The sequence below is a fragment of the Erpetoichthys calabaricus genome, chromosome 13 (assembly GCF_900747795.2).
Source record: "Erpetoichthys calabaricus chromosome 13, fErpCal1.3, whole genome shotgun sequence".
NCBI lineage: Eukaryota > Metazoa > Chordata > Cladistia > Polypteriformes > Polypteridae > Erpetoichthys > Erpetoichthys calabaricus.
Window position 1 is genome coordinate 120,510,180 of NC_041406.2, and position 26,112 is coordinate 120,536,291.

The 26,112-nt window shown below is 40.8% G+C and overlaps 1 protein-coding gene across 1 annotated transcript in view; it reads right to left on the minus strand.

Annotated features, from left to right (window-relative positions):
* Positions 1-3,750: 3,750 nt before the first annotated feature.
* Positions 3,751-26,112, minus strand: part of dclk3 (doublecortin-like kinase 3) — a 35,092-nt gene continuing 12,730 nt past the window's right edge. The window contains exon 5 of the mRNA XM_051935695.1: positions 3,751-4,219. Within this exon, the coding sequence (XP_051791655.1) occupies positions 3,978-4,219 (242 nt within the window). The 3' untranslated portion in view covers positions 3,751-3,977. The remainder of the gene's footprint in view (positions 4,220-26,112) is intronic.

Here is a 26,112-nt window from a genome sequence, read left to right on the forward strand (position 1 = left end):
TATGTACAGTTTATCTTAATTTGATTTATTTTTGCAAGTAGCATTTGTTATAAATTATAACATTTTTCCTAATTTAATCCAATTATTTCACAGAATTTGTATATATTCATTTATTATTATTTTAAATTATACATATTATTATACCATATTTGTATATACTACCTATAAATATGATATGACAGTAAACATTTCTAATACATAACATAGTCACATTTATTATATACAAAGTACATAAACTCATCTATCCACCCATTTTCCAAGCCCACCTTATCTTGCATTGGGTTGCATTTTCATTGAGCTTCAAGACAACTGGAATATATAAACCTTTCCAAATGTTTATAGATATATTCTAACACTGGCTTATTCAGGACTATGTTTTCATTATTATTATTCTTTTACTCTTATTGGACCCTTCTGAATATTTATGAATTGCTCTGAAAGGTGCTTCATTATTAAAATGCATTATTATTTCTTATAATTTCTGCCTAGTCCACTGGCATGGGCCATTTGTTTAAGTGTGATGCTTAATTGTGCCTTATGCTTATTTGCTCCTTTCAAAAAAATGCAATTAAAGTTCTTTATTTAACCAAAAAATAATATGAAGAAAATGTCTTTATTCATATCCATTCAGGAAATGCACAATATGACATAACATTACTCTAACGTTTAGGATAACAAATCAGTGAAGCACGCAGTCTGCCAGTTCAGAATTGAAGAAATGGGCAGTACGACACTTTTAATTGAAATGAATATATTATATATACATATTTTTAACCCTTCCATTACTGTACATATAAACTGTTTATTACAATTAATAGCTTAGCTACATTGTCTTAAATAGACATAGACGTTTTTTTTTTATTTAACAATTTTTTGTTGAATAAGCCAGTATGGTTGAAGTGCAATTCAAACCCAGGTCCTTCATTGAATGCTGTGTTAATCTGTTTGCTATTTATCCGCTACTCTACTGCCTTTCATTGTTTCAGACTTAGATAGAGTATATATACTAGTGATATTTTCTTAAAGGCAGCAGTATGGTTGGTGGAATTTAAACTCTGGTATAACTGCTTACCAACAATCACAGCTACACAGCTAGGAATGCAGACCTCAGAGGATAGGGCAACTGGGCAGACTCACCATAGGGCTCTTTAGTTTCCCCTAGAGTATGCACTCTCAGCATTGAGAAACACTTGTTTTCATGGACATGTCAGTAAACCCAAGCTCATTGCCTTCTGCTTTGGATCTTGAGAGGGATACCATGACAGCACAATCTTGAGGTGGTTAAGAAGGGTTTCTCTCTACTTGAACCACTTGCCTGATGGACCACGTCTGTGCCTCCTGCCTGTGTTACATGTCCAAAGGTACTGAAGATGAAGAAGAAAAGGAAATGAGAAAAGGTAAGGATAGATATGTAGTCATGGAGGCCTTTAAACTGCATTTCAGCATAGTGTAGCACCACAGGATTGTCATGATACACTGTATTAAGTCAGTGCATGCTAGTAGTTCATAGCCGGATGGCACTCAAGGTGCTCCAAAACACAAATAAAGCAAAAAGTATTTTGAAATCAAAGTCACCAGTATTTATTGCAGGGAAAATCCTATTTCAGTATTTGTTGGTGAGATAAAGAAAAAAAATCCGTAAGAGAAAAAAAAGAAAAAAAGGTGTCTTGAAGAAGTGAGCAATCCATAAAAATAATACGCAACAATCAAGCAAAATAGGCAAGGGCTCATAAAATGTACACAGTCCAAAGCAATCCAAGGGCTTTGTAGTAGCCAAAATCTCTCACCCTAGTGCTGAAGCTCTCCCAAAATCTTGACGACCCCCTTGCTTAAAATGATTGAAAAAATAACTTTAAGACAGCCAACGGCATGGGTTGGGGTTTTGGGTGGCTAGGGAGAGAATCTTTGCAATACGCACAATAGCGACACCTATCCTCCTCACTGACCTTCTTGAACTAGTAGTATGGAGGCCTTTTAAACATTTTAGACCAATTACCTTAGGGCAATGGGCTCATACCATTCTGATAGAGGACAGATCCAACCCCTTATCCTCACTTTGTTCCTACATTTTAATTATCTTCCATCCATTTCACATATCCCCAAGGATTATTTCTAAACTCTTACCAAACACTAAAACATAAACTCCACAAACAAATAAGATAAAACTACTACCATCCCCGCACTGCAACTGCTTTCCCCCTTTCCTGTTTCATTACTCATGACTGTGGCGAAATCAGCTGCTTGCCAGCTTTTAGCAGCATAAAGGGAATACAACGCACGCACGTGCACGCACGTGCAGAATAACAACTGCCCATCAACTGACCACTAACGTGGCTAGTAAGGGACAGGACCTCTCAACTAGCCTCCAAACTGTCTGTTTTAGAGTGATGGACCATTACCAGCTCCTCCTCTTTCTCCTATTCAGGGATGGTTCCATATAATCACTTACAGAAAAAGTACAGATCTCCTGCCAATCATTAAAAGAGGACTCCACCAAGCCAGTAAGTGAAGGCATTACATAAAATCTAAAAATCTAATATTTACCGGAATGATGCACTAATATTAAGTGTCTTATGGGAATTCTTTTAACGTTACGAATCTTTTAGCACTGCACCTGTCAGCTCTATACTGTGTTATATGTGGCTAAATACCGGACGTTGCTGGTTCCTCAAAAGATCAGTTCTACTACCATCACAAGGATGCCCCCATCTTGAGCAAGGATCTACCAAGATTGCCTGGGATCATGGTCTGTATGTCATGTTCCTTTCTGAAAGTCGATGTTATAATATGATAGGTCACTGATAACCAGTAAGATGTGGGTTCAAATTCTACAAAAACTTTAATCAGCATAAAATGCCCCCTACCAACCCAAGCCCTTATCAGACCTACTTAATCCAGTTAAGGCTTATGGTGGCCAGAGGTTGAGCACAAGACAGAAACCTGCCCTGGACATGGTGCCAGAGCATAAGCGAGCACACTTAGTCTTGGTTGTACAGATATAATTTAGAGTCACCAGATAACTTAACAAGAAAATCTTTGGCATTTTGGTGGAAAATCAGAGTAAAACCCTGAAATACACAAGGAGAACATGAAAACTACACACAGGTCAAGACTGGAGTTTGAACCTAGAACCAAAATAATGTACAGTAAGTCAAATGAATATAAGGGAGATATAAAGAATAAAACAAGCTCCTTTAAATATTAAGCCTAACTGGATTGGCAAAGCATGCAGCACAAAAGCAAACACAATTACTGTACTAATCATTAAATAATTTTTCCAGCTGTATGACTGAAGTATGTATAAAATATAATGCTGATAAGTGACCCAGTGTTTTAATAGAGCTGGTAAGATGGCACCTATGTGCTATCTCCCCAGAGAGAATATAACAAATCCTGTACTTGTACACTCAGTCTCATTCTCAGTATTTCCCAGAATCTATTGCCAGTTCCATCTTAAGCCAGTGTCTAACACCTATACTGCTGTCTAAATGGGTTTAAAGACAAGAAGATAATATACAGCACGATTTAAACTCGTTAATATGCACAGCACTACTTAAACACACAGAAATATGACATTATTTCATAAAGAACTCCAATAGAAGGTCACTTTTCATACTACACATTTAATTCTTGCCCAAAGTTCACAGCATTCACTCACATCTGTTTCTTCTGTCAGAATTCTGTGCAGTCAGGCGAGAAGAGTTAAAGTGCAAGTGAACTGAAGGTAATGTAGACTAGAATCTGTAAGGCTCAGCAGGAAAGCATTGGCTCTTTATTCACAGAGAAGAGAGCAGCAGCCGCCACACATCCCACAACTACTGTATTTGTGTTCACCAAGAATTTTCAGAGAAAAGCGAGGGACAAAGCATTTTAATAGACATCACTGCACAATGGCTTCTGAACTCTCTGGAAGTCAAGGCAAATACATTTTTGAAACCTGCACTAGGCAGAGTATAATTTAAATCATAAAGTTGAGGTCAACTCTTGATCTCCCCTGTGCCTATCTCTTCCAACTGCTCATTAGTGTTAGCACTTAGGTCTCCAAGGCGTCTCCGCCGTGTCCCAAAATGTCTCTCAATATTTGTAGTTACTTCTCTCTGTAGGTTGCGCTCATTCACTTTGCCTATCATCTGCACCCATGGGTGCTGCAGAACTTGCTGGGCAGTGTGGCGCTCCTGTGGGTTGACCACCAGTAGTTTGCTGATCAGATTTTTGGCACCTACAGCAGAAAAGAAAGGCAAACTAATTAGTACATGCAAGATGCAACAAAACACAGACTCCACTTCTGAAAACCTTAAGGCTTTAAAAAATATTGCAGAAAAACATTAAATCTTAGCAACTGTAGACAAAATTCATTTTCAGACAGTAAAATATAAGCATTAGTAGCTGACATAAGTAAACAGCCTAGCCTGGTCATATGCAAATCTTGGTGACAAGATTATTGTATGAACCTAAGCTCACCAGACAAAAAATTAATCACTGTGTAAGAGATGAGACATACTTCAGACATCAACAGAGGACACCCCAGTATGAGAACTGTACTGCTAATAGCTGTGCTAAGAAGTTCACAGAGTAACATTGAGTAATGGTGTGCCATGTGTGTTTAGTTCAAAATGGGATGCACAATAGGCATGAATGGTTGGAACCACCACTGTGACAGCAAACTGCTATGCCACAACTCAAGAGTTGTTGCAGATAGTCAATGCGGGCAACGAGCCATTTTCAAATTAGTCCTCAGAAGGGAGTTGCTTACCATGGATATCTGGAGCAGAGTACCATGAAAGAGGCCTTTGCTAAAAGCTATTCACAAAACTGCATGGTTACAGTAGACATGGAACTACAAACACTGGACTGCTGACATCTGGAAATGTGTTATCTGGTCTGATGTGCTTGTACTCAAATGATGCGAGGTGACGGGTACATCGTAAACCTTATACAGCCTTCCATAAGGACTGTGTGCAAGGTGCTGTTCGAGTGAAGAGTGGCTCTTTGATGATCTGGGGGTATTTCAATTATGAGAAAATCAGTCTTTTGATTGAAATGACAATGCACTTGAACCAGAATGTCTATATTGGGTTTCTGGACAACTAAGTGTTCATGTGTTACCTTTTGTGTTTCATCTCCAGAGTAAACACAGAATGGCTACCCCTATCTTCCAAGATGGCAACTATCATGAAGAACATTCTGAAGCATTCCTGTATTTTAACTGGCCCACAAAATCCCCAGTTTTAAATCCAATAGAAAATCTCCTAAACTATTTGGAGCATCAAGTAAAATGCCATTGGTGCCATCTGACCAGTCTGCCCTAACTGTGGGATTTGGTGCTGAAAGAAGAGGAGAAGAAGGAGGAGAAGGTTGGGAGCATGTGCTGATACTCACATTGCTGCACCCACCACATGGCCACCCACCTCAGGATCTGCAGATCCTCAAACTTGCAGGGAAAATTTGAAGCTTGGTGTCAGGATTGGCACTCCAGCCATAATAAAAAATCTTACACTGTTCTATTCCATTCAAACTAGTGTTGTGCTGAGGTGTCACCCATTGCACAGCTGAAAGAGAGGATGAAAATTGATGCTGCTTACATACACAAACTGGTATCATCCATGCCAGACTAAATTGCAGCTGCTCTTTGTTCTCATGGAAGAGATATGCGCTACTATATAAGATTTAGCCTGGGGTGACTCATTTTTTGTTCTGTGACCCAGATCTTTGTAAGTTGATTATAGTATAACCTAACGTGAATTTACATTCTCAAACCACTTAATCCAATTCAAGTAAACACAAAAGGGGATCAGCATCACAAAAGAATAAGATCTGCCCTCTTTCCTAGTCTGGGCCTACTGAAAAGGCTTCACCACAAGACAACCTAACACCAGCTCAGATAGCAGGCTTTCTGCATGAACAGGTCCAAAAATGGAGCTAAAGCTTCTAAATATCAATAAGTAACCTTAAAAGAGGAGTGGAAGTAACCAAGAAACCACTGGTCCGAAAGGATAAAAAAGTTTCTTAGTTAAAAGAGCACACAGATATGTTTTGGCCAAAGAACAGACACCTAAATCAAATGAATCCAGTCCAAAGTCCACAAAAATAGTACCTGAAAATGAAGTAGTTATCCAAAGCCAGAAAATCCATACAGAAAGTACAAAAATGCACAGAAGCAGAAAACTAGTGAGAACAAAATTCTGAAGCTTCAGAGTGACTGGGACTCTTGTTTAAATTAAAACTTGGACTGCTACCCCAAATTGCATAATCAGTTGGCCCTACCTCCTGTGGTTCAACATAGAGGAGACAGGGAAATGACATAAAAAGCTAACATCTTGATATTTAATATAATAGAAAATGACAATTACTGTACTAAACAACATAACTGAAAATCATATTAAGCAAAATATAACATAGACAAAACAAAAACTTAATTCATAACATAATATACAGAATGGGAGGCACGGTGGTGCAGTGGGTAGCGCTGCTGCCTCGCAGTTAGGAGACCCGGGTTCACTTCCCGGGTCCTCCCTGCGTGGAGTTTGCATGTTCTCCCCTTGTCTGCGTGGGTTTCCTCCGGGTACTCCAGTTTCCTCCTACAGTCCAAAGACTAGGTGAACTGGCGATCCTAAATTGTCCCTAGTGTGTGCTTATGGTGTGTGTGTGTGTGCCCTGCGGTGGTTTGTTTCCTGCCTTGCGCCCTGTGTTGGCTGGGATTGGCAGACCCCCGTGACCCTGTAGTTAGGATATAGAAATAGATATATCCATCCATCCATTTTCCAACCCGCTGAATCCGAACACAGGGTCACGGGGGTCTGCTGGAGCCAATCCCAGCCAACACAGGGCACAAGGCAGGGAACCAATCCTGGGCAGGGTGCCAACCCACCGCAGGAAATAGATATATACAGAATTGTATTTAAAAAACAACAAAATAATAAAATTAACAAACAATAAACTTAAGCCAATGCAACAATCAAGTCAAATCAAGTTGGGGAGCATGCACTGGTACAGTGCATTGCCGCACCCACTACACAACAAAACAACTCGGGATCCTGGTTTGCAACCCCCCAGGCAGACACGTGGTCCAGTCCCACCCTCCGGAAATGACCCTCTATCTGCTGCAGCCAGGTGTTACGTAGGCGACCCCTTGGTCTGGTCCAGCCGCTCGGGTCCCCAACAATGAGGATCTTACGAGCTGGATCACCCTCTGAGAAACGCGCCACATGGTCGTAGTACCGTAATTGATGCTCCCTCACAATGCAGGTAATGTGCCTCACTCGGGACTCCATGAGCAACCGCTCATTCGACACAAAGTCAAACCAACAGTACCCAAGAATTTTCCGGAGAGACACAGTACCAAAGGAGTCCAGTCTTCATCTCAGGTCACTGGATAGCATCCATGTCTCGTAACCATATAGCAAGGCAGGAAGCACCAGGACTATAAAGACTTGGACCTTCGTTCTTTTGCATAAATATTGAGAGCACCACACACCTCTTTCCAGCGACCTCATGACCCCCCAAACTCTCCCAATCTGTCTACTGACTTCATAGGAAGAGTCACCAGAGACATGAATGCCACTGCCAAGGTAAGTAAACCTCTCAACAAGGCCAACACTCTCCGCAAACAGACACACTTCTGATAGCTGTGCCTAAGAGGTCATTAAAGGCCTGGATCTTGGTTTTTATCCAGTACACTCGCAAGCCCAGATTCCTTGCTCAGTCTCTCGAGCGCCCCAATCAGAGCCTCCATTGACTCCACGACGATCACAGCATCGTCAGCAAAATCAAGATCCGTGAACCTTTCTTCACCAACAAATGCCCCACAGCCGCTGGACCCCACGACCTTGCCCAACACCCAGTCTATACAAGCATTGAACAGAGTAGGAGCAAGAACACACCCCTAACAAACCCCAAAATTAACTGGGAAAAATGCAGAGGTCCTGCCTCCACTCTGCACAGCAGTCCCCCTCAAGGGGATTCTGCGAATCCTCAGGATGTCCCACAGGGCAGCTCGATAAACTGAGTCGAACGCTTTGCGAAAATCAACAAAGGCTGCAAAGTAACTTTGCAGATATTCGTGTTTGTGCACCATGAGAACCCTCAGTGCCAGGATGCGGTCGATGGTAGACTTCTTAGGCATAAAACTAGGGTGTTCCGGTCGCTGGTAGGTGAGCAAGTGATCACGGATCCTATTGAGGACGACTGTAGCAAGGACCTTACGCGGCACCGAGAGCAGTGTTATCTCCCTGTAGTTGCTGCAGTCCAGGCGATCATCCTTCCCTTTCCAGATAGGGACGAAAAGTTCCGTTTTCCAGTCAGTTGGGATGATGCCAGTCTCCCAAATGGAAGCAAAGAATCCTTGCAATGCCAGGAGGACAGCCTTACCACCAGCCTGGAGTTCACACCGGATACTACAGATCCCTGCAGCCTTTCCCCCCCTCAGATGGTTCACCACCTGTGCAATCTCAGTGAGATTGGGGGGTTCACAGCTGATTGGAGGATCAGCCTCAAGCACCGTGGACCCAGAGAAATCCAACATCCTAGCCGGAGGGTCAGCTTTGAACAACTGCTCAAAGTAGCCAGCTCAGCGGGTCACAACTGCAGTGTTATCCGTAAGGACCGTTCCATCAGTTGCCCTGCAGCAATCCTGGTTACAAAATGTTGGTTACATTTTATAAAGTATAGGGGCTCTCTTGTAACATATCTGAATCTAGGAGAATGCGATGAAAGTAAAAATATTAAAAGAGGTTATTTATTAAGCCCAAATAAACTCAAGGGATAGGTAAATACAGCATTCAAAAACATTAAATAAATAAATGATAACAATAGACCAGCTAGAACTTTTGGGCCAATATTTACCAGGTGGGATGGCCTCCAATTACCCACCTAAAACAAAACAACAAGGTCTCTCTATTGCTGATCTAGCCTCTCTTCTTCCCACCCACTGAGAAATTGTCCTAACTCACCTCCTGTCTTCAAACACACTAGACCCCTAGCTGTGAGGTGGCTTTATGCTCCATCAGAAACAGATTCTGGAATCCCTTTGGACTAGAACTCCATTTTGGTAACCTCAGGTAAACTAAGGCAATGTCTCAAACTGGCTCAATCTGGCATCTTTGAGCCCCTTCCCATAGTCACTTCCAACAGCTGGAAATGTTACTGGGACAGGCACTGGCCCTCTGGTTCAGAATATAGTCCAATGGATAGACACATATATAAACATCTAATAAGTCTAAATCCCTAATTGCAAGTAATATTTATATATTTATGTGGCAATGTCTAAAAGTTGTATGAAAATGAATACTGTAATAGCCATTTTTGAATCTTTTAAAAACATTGCATTTGGCCTTCATGAATTCAAAATGCAATCAAATTAAAACAGCAGGATTACAAGTGCTCATCAGGTTTATATTTTAATTTAGAAGTTTCAACCCTAACTTATAAATATTTGCTTATTCTTTAAGATGTGTCATATATTTTATATTTTTTGGAAAGTACTTTTTCCAGTGCATTGCTGTGTTCTTTCTGGCAGCAGTAGGCAGAAGAAGTTACCAGACCACTGGAAATGTGGCACACAAATGTATTCAAGTGCATTTAAATTCACCACTCTAGTTTAGTGTCGCCAATCAGACTAGGAGAAAAAAAATCAAAGTCTTCAGAGGACACTCACACAAACCTGGCATCGATCCCAGGTTCAGCGGTAGTGCTGCTGCTTTGCAGTAAGGAGACTGTGGACGATTGTGGGTTCGCTTCCCGGTTCCTCCCTGTGTGGATAGCGCTTTGAGTACTGAGAAAAGCGCTATATAAATGTAATGAATTATTAGTACTATTATTAAACATTGACATTAAATGTTTTATTTTTGCCTTTGAAGTTTGAAAGCAGAAGAGGTGATTGTCTTGTGTTACAATGTATAGTATTTTATTGTTTCCCAATTGGGAAATCACCATTTTGAGTATTTGCATAGAACAACATAGAACATGATAGAACAGCTTTGTTATAAAGCAATGAATAACTTTTTTATTTCATTTGGAAAAGTTGCTTGATGGTTTAGGGGTCTTGGCTACAGTCTATTTGCATTAGTCATTTATTCAATTATGTTTTTGCAGTGTGAAACAGAGATGTTAGTTCAAAAAAGGTGCATGTTTTTGCACAGATGACTGTTCTACCAAAGTGGAAAATTAAATGGCAGGTCACAAGAGCATATAAAGGACCAGAAGATGAAATATAAAATACTCAAAAAACAGAGGCAACTGAAAGTCATTACAAAAAGACCATTTTGCTGTTAGACAAAACCCAATATAAAATGTGCAAAAGAATCCAGTAAAGTACAAGGTACTTGCAATACACCCATTAACTCATGATAAGAATTGTTTTTACTATTCAGAAGTTGGACATGGAAAGAACCACAGTGGCATCTTAAATACAGGCACTATTAATGATGTCACTTGCCATGACCTCCGGTAACAAGACTGTTGTCAGCAACAAAACTCGACAAAATGGCTGCAACCACGAAGAACATAGAATATGAGAATAGTGACATTATAAATTATTTAAAGGAGCAGATCCAAAATAAAGGGAGGTCCAAAAGTCTGTTTAAAATGGGCTTTCATGTTGCTGGATTGTGTTCTTACTTTTGTGGCATGTACAGTACTTCAGTGGTTCAATGAGCAGTTCAAAACATTTCATCCACAGAGAAAGTCATTGTGATGAGAAAACAACATGTGAGTAGAGGTGATCCACGATCCAAAGTGAAGTTTTATGAAGAGCAAAAACGTGTCATCACGTTTGCTGTCGACGAAACAGAAATGGCCCTGTGTGGAGTTTAACAAAATGATTCCTCGTGGATTTTGAGCAGAAACATTCAGTAAAGCTCACGTCAATCATCACTGGTGACAAAGCTTGGTTTTACAAAATTTACCCTGAAACCAAGCAACAAACCATGGTTTGGTCCAGGAAAGGACAGATGCCACCGGTGAAAACACAGCATCTCAAATCTCACATCAAGGTGATGTTTGCAATTTTCTTCTCAATGAATGGAATTGTGGCAGTCATCCCACTTGAAAAAGGACAGCGATTTAGAAGAAGTGCCTAAAAGAATTTTTGAAAGTCTCAGCACAGTTCAACGCAATTGCCCACTGAAGATGCTCAGGTCATTCTTCCTCCACCAAGACAATGCACCACCATACTGGGCAATGAAGAGCATCCTTTTCATCAGCACTTCTGAAATCAGGCTCATAGCGTCCCCACCTTATTCCATGGATCTAGCCCCTTATGACTTTTGGCTTTTCTCTAAAATTAAACAGTGGAACTGAGGGTAGGAAATTTGAATGTTGGCAGTATGACTGGTAAGGGGAGAGAGTTAGCAGATATGATGGAGAGAAGGAAGACTGATACAGTATATTGTGCATGCAAGAGACTAAATGGAACGGGAGTAAGGCCAGGTGGATTGGAGGTGGATTCAAATTCTTCTATCATGGTGTGGATAGGAGGAGAAATGGGGAAGGGATTATTCTGAAGGAACAGTATGTCAAGAGTGTTTTGGAGGTGAAAAGAGTGTCAGACAGAGTAATAATTATGAAGCTGGAAATTGGAGGTGTGATGATGAATGTTGTTAGTGCATATGCCCCACAAGTTGGGTGTACAATGGATAAGAAAGAAGATTTTTGGAGTGAGTTGGATGAAGTGATGAACAGTGTACCCAAGGGACAGAAAGTGGTGATTGGAGCAGCTTTTAATGGACATGTTGGTGAAGAGAACAGAGGAGACGAGGAGGTGATGGGTAGATATGGTGTCAAGGAGAGGAATGAAAAAGGTCAGAGGATAGTGCATTTTGCCAAAAGGATGGACATGGCTGTGTTGAATACATATTTTAAGAAGAGGGAGGAACATAGGGTGACGTACAAGAGTGGAGGAAGATGGACACAGGTAGATTACATCCTATGCAGAAGAGTCAATCTGAAGGAGATTGAAGATTGCAAAGTGATGGCAGGGGAAAGTGTAGTTAAGCAGCATAGGATGGATGATGTTGGAGATCAAGAAGAGGAAAAGAGTGAGGGCAGAGCTAAGGATCAAATGGTGGAAATTGAAACAGGAAGACTGCAAGGTTGAGTTTAGGGAGAAGGTGAGACAGGCACTGGGTGGTAGTGAAGACTTACCAGACAGTTGGAAAACTACAGCAGATGTAGTAAGGGTGACAGCAAGAAGGGTGCTTGGCATGACATCTGGACAGAGGAAGGAGGAAAAGGAAACCTGGTGGTAGAATGGGGAAGTACAGGAGAGTACACAGAGGAAGAGGATGACAAAGAAGAAGTGGGATAGTCAGAGAGATGCAGAAAGTAGATAAGAGTACAAGGAGATAAGTCGCAAGGTGAAGACAGAGGTGGTGAAGGCTAAAGAAAAGGCGTATGATGAGTTGTATGAGAGGTTGGACACTAAGGAGGGAGAAAAGGACCTGTACCGATTGGCTAGACAGAGGGACCGAGCTGGGAAAGATGTGCAGCAGGTTAGGGTGATAAAGGATAAAGATGGAAGCATACTCACAAGTGAGGAGAGTTTGTTGAGCAGATGGAAAGAGTACTTTGAGAGGCTTTTGAATGAAGAAAATGAGGTAGAGAGAAGGTTGGATGATGAGGAGATAGTGAATCAGGAATTGCAACGGATTAGCAAGGAGGAAGTAAGGAAAACTATGAAGAGGATAAAGAATGGGAAGGTCCAGATGACATACTTGTGGAAGCATGTAGGTGTTTAGGAGAGATGGCAGTGGAGTTTTTAACCAGATTGTTTAATGGAATCTTGGAAAGTGAGAGGATGCCTGAGGAGTGGAGAAGAAGTGTACTGGTGCCAATATTTAAGAATAAGGGGGATGTGCAGGACTGTAGTAACTACAGGGGGATAAAATTGATGAGCCACAGCATGAAGTTATGGGAAAGAGTAGTGGAAGCTAGGTTAAGAAGTGAGGTGATGATAACTGAGCAGCAGTATGGTTTCCTGCCAAGAAAGAGCACCACCGATGCGATGTTTACTCTGTGGGTGTTGATGGAGAAGTATAGAGAAGGCCAGAAGGAGTTGCATTGTGTCTTTGTGGCCCTGGAGAAAGCATATGACAGGGTGCCTCGAGAGGAGTTGTGGTATTGTATGAGGAAGTCGGGAGTGGCAGAGAAGTATGTAAGACTTGTTCAGGATATGTACAAGGGAAGTGTGACTGGTGAGATCTGCATTAGGAGTGACAGATGCATTCAAGGTGGAGGTGCGATTACATCAGGGATCGGCTCTGAGCCCTTTCTTATTTGCAATGGTGATGGACAGGTTGACAGATGAGATTAGACAGGAGTCCCCATGAACTATGATGTTTGCTGATGACATTGTGATCTGTAGTGTGAGTAGGGAGCAGGTTGAGGAGACCCTGGAGAGGTGGAGATATGCTCTAGAGAGGAGAGGAATGAAGGTCAGTAAGAACAAAACAGAATACATGTGTGTAAATGAGGGGGAGGTCAGTGGAATGGTGGGGATGCAAGAAGTAGAGCTGGAAAAGGTGGATGAGTTTAAATACTTGGAATCAACAGTACAAAGTAATGGCGATTGTGGAAGAGAGATGAAAAAGAGAGTGCAGGCAGGGTGGAATGGGCAGAGAAGAGTGTCAGGAGTAATCTGTGACAGACGGGTATCAGCAAGAGTGAAAGGGAGGGTCTACAGGACGGTAGTGAGACCAGCTATGTTATATGGGTTGGAGACGGTGGCACTGACCAGAAAACAGGAGACAGAGCTGGAGGTAGCAGAGTTAAAGATGTTGAGATTTGCACTGGGTGTGACGAGGATGGATAGGATTAGAAATGAGTACATTAGAGGGTCAGCTCAGATTGGACGGTTGGGAGACAAAGTCAGAGAGGCAAGATTGCGTTGGTTTGGACATGTGCAGAGGAGAGATGCTGGGTATACTGGGAGAAGGATGCTAAGGATAGAGCTGCCAGGGAAGAGGAAAAGAGGAAGGCCTAAGTGAAGGTTTATGGATGTGGTGAGAGAGGACATGCAGGTGATGGGTGTAACAGAACAAGATGCAGAGATGATCCGCTGTGGCAACTCCTAACGGGAGCAGCCGAAAGAAGAAGAAGAAGTAAAGTTAACATTATAATATTGAACTGGTTTTCAAATAATTGCACAATTCTTGATTTCACCTGAATTTTTATGAAAGCATTTTATTTATATATTTGTGTTAAACTCTTGCTTTCTCCAATACAGGGATGAAAATAACTATATTGGGCAGCAAAACAGCTAGTACCTAGAACACAAATAAGTTGTTAATTTTTAATGAATATATTCAAACACATAAAGGTATTGTACTTTGAAGAAAATCTTTGTAATCAAAAGTGCTAATGGTATTTGTTATGCATAATGTGCCTGATATTCAAGACAATTATTAAGCATTAAAAAAAATGTGGCTATGATTAATTATTTATTTGATTAGGTCTTCCTATGAAAGAGTGTTTTATCAATAATACATGTGCTGGGATTACGATGGAGGAAAGGTTCTCTCACCCATTTTAACATTTCTTGCATACTGGAAACTTGTTGTCCAGAGCAGTCATCCAACTGTTCAGAGTTTACAACAATTTTATGTATGAAATGAAAATCATGAAAATACATATTCCCATAGAAATATTTGTTTGTTAATGTATTATTTATACATACATTTATGAAGCACATGAATGAAGTGAATGGATTATAACATGCAACAAAAAAAAAGACATAAGCTGGAGCATGGCCACCAAACAGACAAAGGTTACTGACAAATGGAAAAATGAAAGCAAGAAACAGCAAATTTGAAGACACTGTCATAAAACAAAGAACAGCAACAAAAAGCATGACTTGAGAAAGTCCATAACAGAGAATTGAATGAGTGCCCAAGGCTGCAGATGATAGTAAACTAACAGTAAAAAGGACACGGACAGAGTTAAGCTACAGTATATGAACAACTAAACAGCCATGTTTGGATTCTTACAAATTGTTGACACTTCAGTTAGGAATTTAATTTTTGAAATGGTTTAAAATTGGGCAGCACTTTTTTAACAGTTATTTATGTCAAAAGGGATAGAGGCTTAATACTTATTACAAATGACTGCATATCATGGAAGTTAACTTTTTTTTTAAAGACACACAGAACAATCAATTACATTTTTTTCTCTTTGCTTTTCAAGGGAAAATATAATAGGAATACATTAGTTTAGGCTTTCAAGACAAACAAAACTTGCACAAATAAGTCTGTGACTGCAGAGAATCCTGGAGACACAGCCAAATTAGCTGGGTAGTTCTTGTTAAAGTCATTGATAAAACTTTTGTAGCCTTACACTTATTTTGGAAGTACACACATACATACACATATACAGTTTATATGTGGGGATCCTGCCCAGCCGGGACACCTGGAAGGACCAGGAGAGGGACAATACCTCCCCTGGACCACGAGAGGGCAGCCACCCTGGTCTGCATTGAGACTACGGGATTGCAGCTTAAAAGCTCAACCCTGTTGGGGCCCGTGGCCACAACCTGGGGGCACCTGGAGAACTGTGGAGCCCTGGATTGCAGCACTTCCGCCACACTCAGAAGTGCTGCTGGAAGATCGTCATGAAGCACCTGGAGCACATCCGGGGCATTATCAAAGGGGCTGCCTCATTCTACTAGTCGAGCCAGAGTTGGGTGGGAGAGGGCGGAGCTTGTGTGTAGAGGAGTGAAGGTGGCAGAAGATTTGAGAGAAAAGAAGGGACTGAGTAATTGTGGCTGTTTAAGGCATTGTGTGGTGCTATAAAAGCAAGGGAACAAATAAACGTGTGTTTTTGGACATTTGGTGTCTGCCTGTCTTTATTCTCCACTACATATATATATATATATATATATATATTCTCAAGCCCAAATAATATTTAAAATTCCAGGAGTGTAGAGCCTCTCTCAGCAGCACTTAGCACAAAATGAAAACACCCTGCACAAGGCACAATACTGTAGTAACCAGTGGAGGTGAGAAATGATGGAACAGACTTTGCATTCTGTGTAACTGTGGTGTTAGCTAGCCACTATAATGATTGTTAGTGTCTCTGTGGTTAGACCTGCTACCATCTTTCCTGGCAACTCCTCAATGTTGCTAAAGTCTTCTGAAGCTCCATGTGCTTCCAGTTGCTGTCTCTGTTCCCGCAAATACACATCAGCAGCCCTTCCTAACACCGCTCAGAGACAGTGGCACCCATCTATCACCCCTACCCCCAGCTCCTTGTGCCATCTAAGGCTAGGGTCCAAATGTGAGATTTACACACACACAGAATAATGGACTTTTGCAGCATGAGACATGTCTGACGTGATTTTTAAAGTGCTGTTTTTGGGCTCCTTCTCTCCACTCTCTTGGAAGCGGCCTCACTCCTTCTGACAGTGCTCAACCAAATGAGGTGCATGCCCTTTTTAGGTTCATTCTAAGAATTCTACACTGTCCTTTCAAAACCCTCGTCCTTAAGGGTAACACAATGGCTATCCTCTAGGATAGCCATGGAATGCGAGGCAATTTGTTCTCCCCAACCTGAAGTGAGTCTTCATAAGTGTAATCAAGAGGTACACCAGCATTTGTGTTAATTCGTGTCATTAATCGGTTCTTATCATACCTTTGTCACCAATGTAATGATCTGGGTTTTGTGAGATGGAGGAATGGTCTTATCACTCTGTGCAACACTGGTTTCTTCTGCAGTTGAACTCACTAACTCCTTCATCAGCTGCTCCTCAACACTGCTCAGGTCTTCTGTGGATCCTTGTGCTACTGGCTGCTTCATCACTATATCTTTAGATACACACTTCCAGTCCCACTTCACACCACTCATCTGGGGACAGGGGCAACCCATCTGGCAAACTCAGAGCTCACTGACAACCACACATCCAGGCACATGGACAGGGAATCATGTATCAGGGAACGCTTTGAAGTGCTTCTCAGATTGCTGTATCTGTGACCCCCTCCTTCCACACTTTCAGGAGCTGCTTTTACGGCCAACTTCTCCAAGCAGTTCTACCCCTTCTGACAGTTCCTAGCCACCTGAGAACCATGTTCCTTTCAGGTCCAGACCCTGGGTGCAACACTTCTATTGCAGAATACACATCTATGCAAGGACCAGTATAGAGTCAACAATTATGCATAATGCATGTTTTTGGGGAAGTGGGAGGAAATCCTGAAAACCAGAGGAATAGCCATTCAGACATAGGAAGAATATGCAAACTCCACATAGATAACAAGTAGTATGGAGGATGGAACCCAGGATCCATGAGGCAGCAGAGTTACTTGCTGTGCCACTATGCTGCCCTTAATCTGGGAATATTTATTTGATAATGCTTTTCTCTGGGTGGCACACCAATGCAGGGCTTACAGTGGCTGCAGGTTTTTGTTTAAAGCACGTTCTTTTTTCTGTTACTACAAATGTAAAAGACATGTTTTGTCTTAATTGTAAAGAACTTGCTCTTTAATATTCACAGCCACTAATTGTTCTTTTTTTCTTAGAACACCATCAAAATGTTTTTGGACGAGAATAGATCAATACTGGTCAGTCCTTCACATTTTTTTAAACAAAAGGGATAATTCAGGGTTTTGAATCTTAAAACTCAAGTCAATTAAACTTAAGGCAAAAGAATAAGGCTGCAGTGGGCTGGCGCCTTACCCAGGGTTTGTTCCTGCCTTGCGCCCTGTGCTGGCTGGGATTGGCTCCAGAAGACCCCCATGATACTGTGTTAGGATATAGCGGGTTGGAGAATGACTGACTGATAAAAGAATAAGGTTCCATTAGCAGCCATAACTAGTTACTAATTAAGAAAGTGTCTGAAACAGAAACCTGCAGTCTGACACAACTGTCTTAAATGCAGTTTTTGTAAGGAGAGCAAGGTAGAAAGTTTGATTCAAGAGAAGAGCAGAGTGTTACGACATTTTAACTTCAGCTAGCCATTTGGAAGGCAGTGAATTTGACTTGGAGGTAACCCTGTTGTGGCAAGTGTTGTTTAAGTGTCAAATTTAGTTGAAAAAGCTGCATTATGAACCTTTGTTGCCAGTTACTTCTGGCAGGCAAACAAAAAAGGGTTTCAAAGAATCTACAGGAAAGGATCTTCTTCTCTTAAGCTGAGGTTTGTTATAATGCTGGCCATGTCATGGCAATAAAGAAAATAATTTTATAGATTATAGATTACTTGTAGTAAGACTTTTCATTTGGATTATTAAGAAAACAGGAGTTTTATAAAGCATTTATTTTAATATTTTAATTGTTTAGGTGGGTTTATTAAGGATACATATTTAAATGTTAATAGTTTACAATTGCCATTTGTTAGTGAAGTACAAAAAGGAGGGTACGCTAGAAACAAGGTACAACAGCACATGAACTCCTCCTTTACCTAACCATAGTCTTCATATTTGTGACTTTTGATTTAAAAAAAGGCTTTTTGTTAAATTTGAGAATATTAATATTATTAATAAAGGTATACAGTGGAACCTTGGTTCACGACCATAATTTGTTCCAAAACTCTGGTCGTAAACCGAGTTGGTCGTGAACCGAAGCAATTTCTCCCATAGGATTGTATGTAAATACAATTAATCCGTTCCAGACTGTACGAACTGTATGTATATATATATATATATATATATATATATATATATATATATATATATATATATATATATATATATATATATATTAGTTTTTAAGCACAAATATAGTTAATTATACCATAGAATGCACAGCGTAATGGTAAACTAAATGTAAAAACATTGAATAACACTGAGAAAACCTTGAACAACAGAGAAAACTAACACTGCAATAGTTTGCGCTATAGTGATAGGAACCGCTAGCTAAAAACACTTTTTTTAATGAGTTTTAAGCACAGGGGAAAAAATGAACATTTGAAAAATCCGTAATTTAATAAACCACCAAGAAAAGTAACATTGCATCAATGCAGGCTACGAACCGATCACTGTAAATAGAACTGAAAACAAAAACAAGCCTTCTCTACCTTATTCGTCCCTTGCTCGCTCTCGCTCTCTCTCTCTCTAGCGCCTGTGTGTGTGTCTCTCCAGCGCGCTCCTGTGTGTGTGCGTGCGCCTCTCTCTCCCGCACCCGTGTGTGCGTGCATGCATCTCTCTTTTGCGAGCCTGGAGCGCTCCTGTGTGTGTGCGCGCCTCTCTCGCGCGTGGTCCTGTGTGTGTGCGCGGCTGTCTCTGTCTGGCGCTGCCTGTGTGTGTGCCTCTGTCTCTGTGCTGCCTCTCTCTCGCGCTGCCTCTGTGTGTGCGTGTGTGTGTGTGTGTATCGTGCTCTCTCTCTTGCTCGCTGCACAGGAAATGCACAGGGAGAGACTGAACATGTACAAACCGAAAGGGAACCTGGCTTGTTCGTATACCGAGTGTGTGGTCGTGAACCGAGGCAAAAGTTTGGCGAACTTTTTGGTCATAAACCGAGTTGTACGTGTACCGAGACGTTCGTGAACTGAGGTTCCACTGTACTTTGATAATCTGTTGTCCTTGCCTCATGTGTATTCATGTTTAGAAAAATGACATATTGCTGTAGCAATACAGAACTGTATATTATGATTTTATAAGAATCAAGATTAAAATGTCTCTTTATAAGCTTGAACAACTTTAACGGCTTGTTGAGGCAATTAAAAATTTTAATTATGTAGAACAAAGTGCTCAGAAATTGAGAGAGAGAGAGAGAGGGAGAGAGAGGTTAGGAGCAGCTGCTGATACAGCGCATTACTGCACCCACCACATGACAAACTAACTCAGGATCCCAGATTAGGACCTGAGTGCAGTCATGCAATGGGTGACACCTCAGCACCACACTAAGTTCAGACAGAAATTAAGCTAACTTGAAAAGTGTGACAAAATCAGCTACTGAATGTTTTTTATTTGGGCACACTTTTTTTAAAACAGTGTGGATTATCTCCCTTATACAAAATTATTTTTCTATTAACAATAATTATTGCATCCCTGTTTTTCTTGAAAAATAAGCCTGACTTTTATTGCTTCTCTTGCATGCAAAACTTAAGCTTATAATGCATTGTACTGTAGTATAATACAATTGTGATACACTAGGGGGCAGTGTATATTAATATTTCATTTGTTGCAGGCCTGAAATTCAAGAATGAATGTACAGTATATTAACAAATGAAATCAAGTTGACCAGACAAAACATGAAATATCTTGGGTTTGTACTGCCTGCCTGTTTTTATTTTGCATTTTCCATACCATCCCAACTTTTTCTGATTTATAGTTGTAGATCTATTGCTTGACCAAACACCATTTCATTCTGGGATGGGTTCTTTGCATAAGAAGATGGTTCTTTGTGCTTTGAAAACCTTCCTAATATGGAGAAAAAAATCAAAATATTTAATGTATGGTGGGCTGAAGGACACTAACAGATAAAGAAAACCTAGACTTAGTCTATGTTATTGGACATATGCAGCAGCAGTCCTTTTAAACTCAAGACCCATTGGTATTTCACAAATCGGTTACAATCTAGTCATGAGTATTTACTGTATGCAGCCTGTTACAGATCAAAATAAATAAAGATTCTTTCTGAAACCTTCAAGTGCATGGGTCTATTGGGAACCAAAATGGTTCTCCTATGGCATCACTCTAAAGGACCACTGTGGCATCTTTATTTTTAAGAGTGGTCTGTATACTGTATAGCAGGCTATCAAAGGCAAATACACATAACAGACATTATCATGTTTAACTTATCAAAAGACATTTATCAGAAATGACCAACACCTAGAATAGGATATAAGTCATCCCCTATCACAATTATTTTTCAGACTTTTTCTCCAAACAATGAACATAAAATTAAATGTATATGAAACAAGTGGAGCTTTATGTAATCGCAACAGATTTGTGCTTGAGTAGAACTATGGAAACATGCAGGAGAATAACAGTTAATTATATTAGTGAGGAATTTATTTTAGAAAGTGCATGCTTACAAAAAACAGGCTTTCCTTGACAATGGCAGTACATTTACACTATTACAGATAACAGGGCGAACACCACTGCTGTAAGTACTTGGACCAGACTTGAGAGCTTTGATCACATTGGCTGCATTGAGCATTTCATGACATGTCTGTGCTGTTCCTATACTGCATAATACACAGTTAAAAATAAAAGTACTAGAGTGGCTCTTCAAAGCAATGCCATACAGAAGCCTATTTGATTCCTTCCATATGAAGGTTCCAAAAAGAACTTTTATTTATTTAGATCTGTAACAGGCTCTGTGAGCAGATTACAGATTTGTGCAATACCAATTAGTTCCTGATTTTAAAAGGACTCTTGCTGCATACAGACTAAGTTCAAGGTTTCTTGATTTGTTAGCATCCTGCTTAGGTAACTTACTATACATTAAATATTTCAGTTTTGTCAACATATTAGGAACATTTTCAAAGCCCAAAGAACCAATTCCATATTCTAAGAACCCTTCACAGGAATTAAATGGTTCTTTGTCAAGCAATGGATCGATGAGGAACCACACAACCGATATAAGTTCCATTACAGAAATATTATTTTTAGAGTGTACATAGATAGCAGTTCATTGCCTGATAATGATGAAATACAGTGTATGCATGTTGTGAACTTGACAAGTATTTAGATAGTGATGCACATTTTTATTTGATTTAAAACATTTTTATGTCATATTACAATTTTTAAGTGGTTCATTAGAAAACTGCTAAATTGAGGTTCTACTGTACAGTATGTGTACAGTACATGCAGTAGAGAACTCAAAACATATATGCTATTGTAGTTCTACTAATCAAAATTAATCACTGCTATCACAATGTCAATGGCAATAACTGCCAATTGTTAATTTTATGGTAATCGTACACCCATAATTCATAGTACCTACCTAACTATGCAGATGTGACCAGTAAAAATTGGTCAGCTGTGAATGGTATTATTTCTTTGATGAATTAGGAACCAACAAACTGTCATAGATTACCTGCCGCAAAATGTGAATCCTGGAAATGTGTCATTAGGCGCATTCCCACTGCAGGAACAAAGGACTTCTTAGAAACTCAGGAACTTATGTAACATTCCCACTGCAACAACTCAGACCATTTGTAGTTCCTGCTATTTTCTGATAATTTTTTATCTCCTACTCCATCATATATATTTTTCATTCAACTGGGAACTTTCGTGGGTAGGACCCAGTTTATGAATTGTGCTGATTGGTTGACCACAAGCACTGGTGTCATCTTACAAATCTTTTAGTAATTTGGACTTTGGAGAGATATCTGTGAAGATGGAGTGCTGCACCATGCGCCACATCAAAGCAATAATCTTCCCCATGAACTCCCAATTGCACTGTACTTCACACTCTTTGTATGTCACATATTTTGCATAAAGGTTGCAGTTCCTGTTGTGTCATGGCAACACAAGATGCAAAAAAAGTCCATGGACCACAAGTGGCCCAGAGCCTGCATTGCACAAGAACTCATTGGTTCCTGAAAACAAAGCTCCTGTGATGGGAAAATGTGCATGTCTATTCTATCCAACCTATCCATTTTCTAGTCTGCTTTATCCTGATCAGGGTCGTGGGAAAGCAGGAGCCTAATCCAGCAAGAATAGGGCAGAAAGTAGGTACAAACCCTGGAGAGGGTGCCAGAGACACCACACACATATACACACACATACATACTAACACACATACACTAGAGCCAATATAGCATTGCCAATTGACCTAACTTGCATGTCTTTGGACTGTGGGGGAAAGCCGGGGCACCTGGAGGAAACCTAAATGAACACGGGGAAAACATGCAAACTGGATGGAGGGAGTACCTGGGACATGAACCCTATTCTCCTTGTTATAAGGCAGCAGTGCTACCACTGTGCCACTGAACCACCCATTTAAGATAATATTTGATAATATTATTAAAACTAAATGTCAATCATGCTTTAAAAATACCCTCTGGTTGCTAGTGGTGCTTAACCTGTTAGTATGACTGAACATAGGGAGAACATGCAAAGTGCACAAAAACAGTGTTTAGGCTGCACATTTCTGGAAGTGTAAAGCAGCAACACTAAACACAGCACCACTCATATTGTAAGCAATGGCCACTTAATGGGCTTTTTATTTTTGTTGGTGTGTTTATGTATGTGTAACACATTGTATTATATATTCATACTTAGAATATTAAAATAATTTTAACAAGAATATGCCATTCTGCTCAACAAAGCTCACCAATTCTATTCACCCAAGTTCTCCAAAATATCTTCAAGTCTAGTTCTGAAAGTCATGATAGTCTAGCGCTATTTATTCCATATACCTATGGTTTTCTGTATGAAACTATAGATAGATAGATAGATAGATAGATAGATAGATAGATAGATAGATAGATAGATAGATAGATAGATAGATAGATAGATAGATAGATAGATAGATAGATAGATAGATAGATAGATAGATAGATAGATAGATAGATAGATAGATAGATAGATAGATACTTTATTAATCCCAAGGGGAAATTCACATATTCCAGCAGCAGCATACTGATACAAAAAACAATATTAAATTAAAGATTGATAACAATGCAGGTAAAAACAGGCAATAACTTTGTATAATGTTAACGTTTACCTTCCCGGGTGGAATTGAAGAGTCGCATAGTTTGGGGGAGGAACGATCTTCTCAGTCTGTCAGTGGAGCAGGACAGTGACAGCAGTCTGTCGCTGAAGCTGCTCTTCTGTAGACGACACTGTTTAGTGGATGCAGTGGATTCTCCATAACTGATAGGAGCCTCCTAAGCGTCCGTTGCTCTACCACAGATTTCAAGCTGTCCAGCTCCATGCCAACAATAGAGCCTGCCTTCCTCACCAGTTTGTCCAGGCGTGAGGCGTCCTTCTTCTTAATGCTGCCTCCCCAGCACACCACCGTGTAGAAGAGGGCGCTCGCCACAACTGTCTGATAGAACATCTGCAGCATCTTATTGCAGATGTTGAAGGACGCCAGCCTTCTAAGGAAGTATAACCGGCTCTGTCCTTTCTTGCACAGCGCATCAGTATTGGCAGTCCAGTCCAATTTATCATCCAGCTGCACTCCCAGGAATTTATAGGTCTGAACCATCTGCACACAGTCACCTCTGATGATCATGGGGTCCATGAGAGGTCTGGGCCTCCTAAAATCCACCACCAGTTCCTTGGTTTTGCTGGTGTTCAGGTGTAGGTGGTTTGAGTCGCACCATTTAACAAAGTCATTGATTAGGTCCCTATACTCCTCCTCCTGCCCACTCCTGATGCAGCCCATGATAGCAGTGTCGTCAGCGAACTTTTGCACGTGACAGGACTCTGAGTTGTATTGGAAGTCCGATGTATATAGGCTGAACAGGACCGGAGAAAGTACAGTCCCCTGTGGCGCTCCTGTGTTGCTGACCACAATGTCAGACGTGCAGTTCCCGAGACGCACATACTGCGGTCTGTCTTTAAGATAGTCCACGATCCATGCCACCAGGTATGAATCTACTCCCATCTCTGTCAGCTTGTCCCTAAGGAGCAGAGGATGGATTGTTTTGAAGGTGCTAGAGAAGTCTAGAAACATAATTCTTACTGCACCACTGCCTCTGTCCAAGTGGGAGAGGGATTGGTGTAGCATATAGATGATGGCATCCTCCGCTCCCACCTTCTCCTAATATGCAAACTGCAGAGGGTCGAGGGCGTGTTGAACCTGTGGCCTCAGGTGGTGAAGCAGCAGCCTCTCCATGGTCTTATTAAATAACTTGTGCCCACTCCATGCATGTTTCTACCTTTCACCTAATACTGCTAGTAATCTTGAACTGGATAAGTGAGTTGGAAGTTGGCTGGAATAAAAACCATCAAGTATTGTAATGAAATAGCTCCAGAAAATAAGGAATTGGGTGCTGCTGCCTACATCTCCAAGAGAACCTTGTTGTCCCACTCTAGAGTGAGTCCGCCTATGCTCCACTTTGTCCAGTTCTTACTTCTTATGTCAGTTGACTCAATCAGCTGATTGTTTTATTGTTTAATGATGTCCAGGGTTTTCATACTTCCCTCTTGTTTATTTTGCAAATTGTTATATTTATTCTTGTTATTTGCTGATGTTCCATCCATCTATCCATTTTTCAACCCGCTGAATCCGAACACAGGGTCACGGGGGTCTGCTGGAGCCAATCCCAGTCAACACAGGGCACAAGGCAGGAACCAATCCCGGGCAGGGTGCCAGCCCACCGCAGGACACACACAAACACACCCACACACCAAGCACACACTAGGGCCAATTTAGAATCACCAATCCACCTAACCTGCATGTCTTTGGACTGTGGGAGGAAACCGGAGCGCCCGGAGGAAACCCACGCATGCAAACTCCACGCAGGGAGGACCCGGGAAGTGAACCCAGGTCCCCAGGTCTCCCAACTGCAAGGCAGCAGTGCTACCCACTACGCCACCGTGCCGCCCTTGCTGATGTTCATAATGTTTTATTCTACCAATTTTCTAAAAATTGAAAGTGTATTGTTTCAGTGAGTTCTTACTTTAGGTATTTTGTTAAAATACTACAGAAGTCATTACTTAAACTAAAACAGAACTGCAGGAGATACTATTCCCAAATATTCAGTGAACGTCTACTACTACAGCAAGGCTGCTAGAATAATCACTGGCTCCTACGAATAAAAATTGGATGTTCACAGCACTTGTAGGAATAAACATATTTTGGTATATGAAAAGGGTATAACATATGTCCAGTCGTGGTCTGCTGAAGCTGGGCACGTTTTTTTCCCCATTAATGTATGTATTCTGGAGGCCATAGGACCTGCTATAGATGCAACCCTGGACAGACTGCCTGTCCATGCCAGGGCAAATTAACAGGAACACCAACATTCAATGAAATTGGGAGAACTTTATGAGTCAGACTAACCAGCATGCTAAATTAAAAAATCAAACTCCAAATAAAAGCTTCTACCCCATATAGAATCTAACAAATTCTAAAATAATTTAGCTGTCATAAATACATGACATTTGGTTGTTTCTGTTTTACAGTTTATGCACAAACATTACTGCACTTGGCAATAACATACAACAATCATGTTCCACTTTCAAATACTGAATAGGGCACTCAAGCCCAGGTTGCTTCTTTGCTTGCTGC